General features: G+C 38.5%; 1 protein-coding gene across 1 annotated transcript in view; it reads right to left on the bottom strand.

The window, feature by feature from the left end:
* The window catches only part of LOC109226654 (reticulon-4-interacting protein 1, mitochondrial), a 13,457-nt gene extending 5,537 nt beyond the window's left edge, over nt 1-7,920 (bottom strand). The window contains exons 1-6 of the mRNA XM_019391474.1: nt 7,476-7,920; nt 6,158-6,385; nt 5,794-5,867; nt 4,613-4,775; nt 4,336-4,455; nt 4,111-4,219 (exon numbers count right to left, since the gene is read on the bottom strand). Of these exons, the coding sequence (XP_019247019.1) occupies nt 4,111-4,219; nt 4,336-4,455; nt 4,613-4,775; nt 5,794-5,867; nt 6,158-6,385; nt 7,476-7,709 (928 nt within the window). The 5' untranslated portion in view covers nt 7,710-7,920. The remainder of the gene's footprint in view (nt 1-4,110; nt 4,220-4,335; nt 4,456-4,612; nt 4,776-5,793; nt 5,868-6,157; nt 6,386-7,475) is intronic.

The following is an 8,633-nucleotide window of genomic DNA, read 5'->3' as shown; positions in this document are numbered from 1 at the left end:
GGGGGAGGGGGTGCAGTTCTTACATCTTGCTATCTTATTAATCATATGTTTGAAACTCAATCATACTTCACAGGTCCAAGTAATCACTTAGATATTTCTGAGGTACTAACCAGTTTCGTCTTTTGGAGATTCAGTCACTATCTCCCATTCATCTTCCTCTACAACTCCAGCTCCACCACCTACAGCTCCAGCTCCATCACCTAGTCCAGTTTAACCTTCTGCAGCTCTACCACTCTTGACTTATCATCGTCGTCCACATCCAGCATCAGGCCCAGGTGATTCACATCATGCATCAGATTCTGTTCCTACTTCGGACTTGTCTCCTCTTCGTCAACCAATTGCACTCCGCAAAAGTGTACGATCCACACTTAATCCTAATCCCCATTATGTCGGCTTAGGTTATCATCGTGTGTCATCACCTCATTATGCTTTTATATCATCTTTATCCACTGTTTCTATCCCTAAGTCTACAGGTGAGGCACTATCTCATCCAGGATGGCGACAGGCTATGATTGAGGAGATGCATGCTTTACATGCGAGTGGCACTTGGGAGCTTGTTCCTCTTCCTTCAGGTAAGTCTACTGTTGGTTGTCATTGGGTTTATGCGGCCTAAGTCGGCCCCAATGGCAAGGTTGATCGGCTTAAGGCTCGTCTTGTTGCAAAAGGATACACTCAGATTTTTGGGCTTGATTATAGTGACACTTTCTCTCCTGTGGCTAAAGTAGCATATGTTCGTCTCTTTTTGTCCATGGCCGTTGTACGTCATTGGCCTCTTTATCCGTTAGACATTAAGAATGCAACCACCTGGGTTTGTTGCTCGGGGGAGTTTAGTGGTCTTGTATGCCGATTGCGCAGGTCACTATATGGTTTGAAACAGTCCCCTCGAGCTTGGTTTGGTAAGTTTAGCATAGTTATCCAGGAGTTCGGCATGACTCGTAGTGAAGCTGATCACTCTGTGTTTTATCGGCATTCTGCTCCTAGTCTGTGTATTTATCTGGTGGTTTATGTTGATGATATTGTTATTACGGGCAATGATCAGGATGGTATTACTAATCTGAAGCAACATCTCTTTCAGCACTTCCGGACTAAGGATCTGGGCAGATTGAAGTATTTTCTAGGTATTGAGGTCGCTCAGTCTAGCTCGGGTAATGTTATTTCACAGCGGAAGTATGCCTTAGACATTCTTGAGGAGATTGGAATGATGGGCTGCAGACCTGTTGACACTCCTATGGAACCGAATGCTAAGCTTCTGCCCGGACAGGGGGAGCCTCTTAGAGATCCTACGAGATATAGGAGGTTCGTTGGCAAATTGAATTACCTCACAGTGACTAGACCAGACATTTCTTTTCCGGTGAGTGTTCTAAGTCAGTTTATGGATTCTCACTGTGATAGTCACTGAGATGCAGTTGTTCGCATTCTTCGGTATATAAAGTCAGCTCCAGGCAAAGGGTTACTATTTGAGGATCAAGGCCACGAGCAGATTGTTGGGTACATAGATGCTGATTGGGCAGGATCACCTTCTGATAGACGTTCTACGTCTGGATATTGTGTTTTAGTAGGAGGTTAATTTGGTCTCTTGGAAGAGCAAGAAACAGAATGTAGTTGCTCGATCTAGCGCCGAATATCGGGCCATGACTATGCCAACATGTGAGCTAGTTTGGGGTAAAGCAGTTGCTCAAGGAGTTGAAGTTCGGAGAAATCAGCAAGATGGAACTGGTGTGTGATAATCAAGTTGCTCTTCATATTGCGTCAAATCCGGTGTTCCATGAAAAGACTAAACACATTGAGATCGACTGTCACTTTGTCAGAGAAAAGATACTCGAAAGGAGATATTGTTACAAAGTTTGTAAAGTCGAATGATCAGCTAGCAGATATTTTCACCAAGTCTCTTACTGGTTCTCGTATTAGTTACATCTGGAGTGTTAAGTAGTAGTGTCCCTCATCGGGAAGTAGATACCTATTATTATGTAATCACTGTATATAAATAGGGTTGTACAACACTATAATTAATTAATAAGATTTTTCTCCCGTGCCTTCTCACATGTATGAGAGAGAGAGAGCGCACAAATAACGAGGAATAAAGGTGAGCGCTTGTTACGTTATTCTCACTTAATACACAGGAAAATATGCTGATATACATACTATCCCAAGGATAAGGTTAAGGTCATAGCCATATCATAATGACTATACTATCCACTTTAATAAAGTATTCGATATCGTTAAACGGATGAAGGTTTCTTCCCATGATATCTACTTCAATGAAGGTTAGCGATTAGTGTGTTTTTTTCTCGCTTAAAAAGTTCTTCTAGAACTTGTCAAAAGCATGAAGATATGCTGATATTTATACTATTCAAATGAAAAAGGCATCTCAAATCAATAAATGGACAAAGAATGCCTCCTTCCCCGTACTCAATATTTTGGCTTATAAACATTTATTTCGAACAATTCAGTTCTTGCCTTAGAAATGTGTCAACATCACAACCCAGGTTCAATTCAAACGGTTCTCTGGTAGCTCTATCAACTACTCCCTCCGTTTCATATTAAATGAGATACTTTCCTTTTTAGTCTGTTCCAAAACAAATGACACATTTCTAAATTTGAAAATTATTCAACTTTAAACTCTTTCATTTTACCCATTTACCCTTAATGAGAAGCTTTTATAGCCACACAAATGTCATGGCCCCACAAACTTTTTACCCCTAAAGATTTTAAGACCACAAGTTTCAAAAGTCTTCTTCCTTTTTCTTAAACTCCGTACCGAGTCAAACTAACTCATTTAATATGAAACGGAGGGAGTATTATTCAGATCAAAACCTCTGTCAATCTCTTCAACCAATGCTCTAGTACAAAAAACAGCCCGTCTATGAGATAATGTAACACAAGTCTTGAATCAAGTCCAAATATCAATCTCATTGTAGGAGTTGCAGCTCATAGTGAAGTAATCACCTAGTACAGAACCTACAGTTTTAAAATTTCTTGTTATGCTTTTCACCTTTGCCCGGGCGATAGACGAATTGACGTGCATCCAGGGGGAGTGCCTTGGTGCATTTTATTTGCAGAATACATAGTACTGATTGACGAGACGAGGGGTGGTGTTAATACTAGGTTTGAAGTCTGAAGACAGACCCTGGGGTCCAAGGGTTTCAAGCTGAGCAAGACTAAGACAGAGTACTTGGAGTGTAAGTTCAATGATGTAACTCACGAAGCGGACGTGGAAGTGCGGCTTGATACATAAGTCATTTCGAAGAGAAAAAGTTTCAAGTATCTTGGGTCTATAATCCAAGGTAATGAAGAGATTGACGAGGATGTCACTCATTGTATTGGGGCGGGATGGATGAAATAGATTCGCGCTTCTGGTGTTCTGTGGGATAAAAACGTGCCGCCTAAACTTAAAGGTAAAGAGGAGATGCCCAGATGTCCCCAGTGAGAAGGTGTGAGAGGTTGGCCATGGCGGGTCTAAAGAGGGGTAGAGGTAGGCCTAAAAAGTATTGGGGAGAGGTGATAAGGCAATATATGGTACATCTTCAGCTTACCGAGGACATGTCCCTTGATAGGAAGGTGTGAAAATCGAAAATTAGGACAGAAGGCTAGTAAGTAGCCACGAGCGCATCCTTCTCTTACCATTAGGATCTATAGTATTCTCATATTTTGAAATACCTAGACCTGTACTATTATAGGTTGTTTCTTTTGCTTCAGTTTTCTTGTTATCCTTCGTGTTATTGTTTCCTTTCCATGGTTTATACACTATTGTTTTCTTTTCAACAAGCAATTTGAGCTTCCCCTGAGCCGAGGGTCTATCAAAAACAACCTCTCTACCTTCACAAGGTAGGGGTAAAGCTGCATACACACTACCCTTCCAGACCACATTTGTGGAATAGGTATTATACTGGGTTTGTTGTTGTTGTTATTGTTATGCTTCTCACTTCATTTTGAATATTCACCGGCATACAGGGAGAATATATCTCATGTTGTTAGGGGTGAGCTAAAATTTCAAATCTGTTTCTTCTTACCCTTTTTGTTTTTGGATAAAGAGTTGTTCTTTTCACAAATATCAGTAAAAAAGTATTTCTTCCAAACAGATCATAAAAACATTCTGAAGATCTCCTGTACCTATTCCATGAGAATATCGGTATTGGATTTGCTTCTTCAGCAAGATGGCTGTTGCTAGAGGAAGACCAATAGCCAGTCCGTACCTATCAGTGAATGAAGCAGCTTCCCCCTATGAGCAAAGAACAGGAAATCTTTCTTAAGAGCATATAACAGATTTTTTCATCATTTATAAGAAAATCAGGCAGAAGATTCTGCCGTGGCTATAAGAGTAAGATGACTCCTAACCTGTAACGTCATGTAGTGTCCTCCTCTCTTTAAAAGATTTATACCTATTCTCTCCGTCTCTGGCACACCAATTGTATCCAAGACAGCATCAAAATGCCCCTTAAGTGCTATTTCACAATCCTGTAAACAAGCAAACATGTCAATCCTGGAACAAGGACAGGGAGAGGGTGGGGTGGATATGCCAATAACGCCACTGAAAAACCAATCAAGTATATCCTGTTCAAATGTTCAAATAAAATAACATGATAAAACATGTGAACTACTACTACATCGTCACCTCAGTGGTATAGTCAACAGCCTGCTCCGCACCGACTGCCAAAATACGACTTATACTTATACTTTCTCCGCATGTTGAAGAGACATGGCAGCCTGCAGCAACTGCAAGCTGAATTGCAGAGAAACCTACTGCTCCTCCTCCACCTATGACCAATACCCTATGCCTGAAGAAATTTGTTTGAGAAAATAATGATATCAGTATAAACAGCACACATATATCATTTCGAGGCATCATACTGTTCCCTATCCATCAAGATGCATTCACTATCAAGAGTTTAACATGAAATAGAAAGGACAGAGTTGGAATACTGGTCTAAATGTGCATTGACCTCTCAAACAAGATTAACGAATTTAGATGGCCGTGACTTGTGAGCAATAAATAGGTAAGCCTTTATTTTTTTGGTAAGTAATACTAGTAAATAGTAAGTATTCTTATTTTTTTTTACTCTTTGTTAATTAACATCCTGTTTCTCAAATAAAAAGGTAAAGCCATCTTTTGACCAACTTTAATCTCTAGGCAAAATAATCTTATTCAGCAGCATCAGAGCAACTCCATGTTTGTCCATTATGCCGGCATAAATGCATCTTGAAACTTATTGTCTACGCACTTCCAAGTTACAAACTTTATCTACTATGAAACAAATCATTATACACTCAAAAGGATATAATGCTGGTCTCTAGACACCCCAGTACATAACTTCCTACATTGGATCACTTGAATGTTTTCTCAAAACTGAGAAAAATAACAGATAAATTGACAAAGAAAATCGTTAAGCAGGGTCATGACATTTCAGTCTCTAAAAATTTTTGTCACTCATGTGTCATGCTTAAAATCTTCATGATCATAATTTACTTCAAAATGTAAAAATCTTTCGAACTGGAAATAATCTTTGCCACCAAAACCAGGCAAACGAAAAATGCAGAATTTAGACACACAACAATTTTAGAAAATGCTTATGACTCAACAATATAGTTGCAGAAGAAAGCCTTCAACAATTATAATTTCAAAATGATTATGACTCAGTAGTACTTGCAGAGGAAAACCCTCTTGGAGTTATTAACTTCCTGCTCCTTTTTTCTCAGAGAGGTAATTATTCAAGTCTAACTGACAAATTCAGATTCATACAATGCATATATAAAGCGCATTTGCAGTAGAGAATACTTATCATAACATAAACATACCCGTCTTTTATTCTGGCAGTACTTTTTAGCGCACGCCAAGCAGTTAGGGCAGCAAATGGGATGGCACTGGCTTCCTGCAGAATAGCATCATATAGGACCTTAAGCATGCTGAAGTAGAAAAACACCAAGATGTGCGACGGGATGGAAATAACAAGAATGAAAATTGACAAGGACAACTAATCATTCAACAATGAGCTTCAGAAAGAGGGGTGAGAGGACATCCAAGAAAAGTGATAGATAGCATAAGGAGTAGGTAAACAAGATAGACGCTGATTTTATAGCTGATTGCAAATACAGATAAAAAGCAAATAAAACTATCCTCAAGAAGCTGGTGTTACCGAATGTACCCAAACTGAAAACGTACCACATGTGAAAGTGATTCTGGCTTCGGAGCAAGTTCATCTTCTGCAAGAATAGCGTAGTCAGTATAAGTACCCCTCACAGCGGTTGGGTGCAGAGCACCGAATACCTCCTGCCCAACGGTAAGCGACTTAACAGAATTTCCAACAGCTGCCACTTCACCACTTATATCTCGGCCCAAAATCAATGGCAAAAGTGGCTCGAAAATTGAACGTCCATATCCTGCTCGCATCTGAAACAAACTAAAGCATCTACTAAATGTTCAATCTATCAGAACTTCTCTGACAAAGATACCCAGGAACAAATAAGACTGAAATATTTTGAGGAAATAGACGTGCTAGCATTTATAACTATTCGCAGTTCTCAATAGTCGAATAGAAAACTTCGGAATGGTATCGTCAAGCTAATATATTGTCCACATTGAATTGATGTATGTATTAACAAAGTAAAAAGTGAAAGAGAAAAGCATTTGCATTTGCTTTTAGATACCATCAGCATCGCATTCACTTCACAGTAACACTGTATTAATCAGGAACCATGATTTCCACTTAATAAGTCCTATATTTTTATCTTATAATAAATAAAGGCTTAGAGAACTCTTTATTACATAATTAACTTAAAGAATAGGTTTACTCATTCAGTAACTGCCAAGTGGTGAATAAGCAAAGAAATTTAAAGGGACCAATAATCATAGGCGGATCCGAGATTTAATCTTTGATGGGTTCGGCTTTTAAAATAATTAGTGCTAAAACTTATTGTACATTTAAAATTATGGGTTCAAAATACATGATTACTTAGTAGGCTTTCTCACACACACACACACACATATATATATTAATGTTCCGTGTCGAAAATACTGTGTTCGGTTGCACCGTAGCTAATAAGCTACATCCGCTACTGCCAATAACATAGATCAATTTCTTTGAAATTTTTCCAAAAGGGAGTTCTCCGTGCCTTCTCTTACAAAGAAATGCAAACCATAGATTTCTTAGAATGTCTCACGGGCATCAGAATCTGACCTAACTCAAACAATTCCCTATATATCCCTTTTTCTTCGATTCACCATCACGCACATTTTATTAAGACGCCTCAATTTTCCGAAATCGTCATATACGCTGGGAAACTCGACCTATTTAAATTAGAAAGGATACATATAACCATCCACACTAAGCAGAAAGTCAGGAGTAATTGATGGAACATATCTACTGTAAAACACATGAGTTTCAAATACAAACACAAAAACCATATTACAATTAAATTTCTCGACATTTGATAGCAATCAAAAGTAAGAAATGAAAATTTGAAATAAAAATTGAACTGACTCTGGTATCAAGGGGATTGATGGAGACAGCACGAGCACGAACAAGCACTTGATTGGGTTTTAGATCAGGAACAGCTACATTTTGATGAAACTCAAGCACCTCGGGCCCACCAAATCGCGGACACAACACAGCTCTACAGCTCGTTGCAATACCTCTTTTGCCTAAACCTAACATCGAAATCCCTCCATCTCCATTAGCAGTAACAGTCCCAAATCTCCGCGATAAGAATCGCATCGTTGTTTGAGATTTCTCTTCTTTTTTCTTTTTTTGCAGTATTACAATGTCTGTGATTTGGAAATTAAAAGGTTGGTCGATTCATTACTCGGTGAGTGTGTTGTTTATTGGCGGAGTGAACATGCAAAAGAGGGGAGAATGAAGGGGACGTGTCTGCTATTTTATCCGCATAGACAAAATTGGTGTCGTGGCTGCTTCTCGAAACTCCGTAGCACAAGCCAGGAAGCGGGCTTTATTTTGATGGATGACTTGACTTTGCTCGTGTTCGCGCCTGCTGTGGCCAGTGGCCACACTGCACGGTATTGGTAGAAATGACTTTAGGAATTAATCGGTATATTTTGAATTTTAGTTTTTCAATTCAATTTTTGAGACATAAATGTCCTGAAATAAAAAATTTAAATTTAAGTTTTTAAGGTAAAATAAGTACTGGGCTTTTTGGCCAAGTGCACCATTTTTAGCACAGCTATTAAAGAATAATAGAAATTAAGAAAATTTAAAGTTTAGCCGCCTCAAATTCAGACTTTAGATTTCGAATCTAATTTCAGCGGTTTGGAATTTGTCAAAATGGCTAAATATTAAATATTTTTGTAATATGTTTAAATATAGGTGCTACCTGGGGCCATTTATGTTCCAATTTTACATGAATGGGCCGTAAAATTCTTGTTATAATTTTACATGAGGAATTTTCAGACACCACTTTAGTTAAGTGGTTATTAACGTGTTATAGCTACAATATCTATATTTACTGGCCGTAGCTACAATTTTGTTGCTATCCGACTATATTTCATGTATTTGCGATACTGTATTTATAAATATAGTGAGTTAATTCGCCTAATAAATAGGGATTACAGTTGTTTAATAATTGAAAGCGCAATAAACCAGCGTGTATCACGCTTAAACGATCTCAACATAATCAATTGAAAC

This window comes from Nicotiana attenuata, chromosome 6, assembly GCF_001879085.1.
Source record: "Nicotiana attenuata strain UT chromosome 6, NIATTr2, whole genome shotgun sequence".
Lineage (NCBI taxonomy): Eukaryota > Viridiplantae > Streptophyta > Magnoliopsida > Solanales > Solanaceae > Nicotiana > Nicotiana attenuata.
The sequence above is the reverse complement of the archived record's forward strand: the minus strand, read 5'-3'. Positions and strand labels throughout refer to the sequence as shown.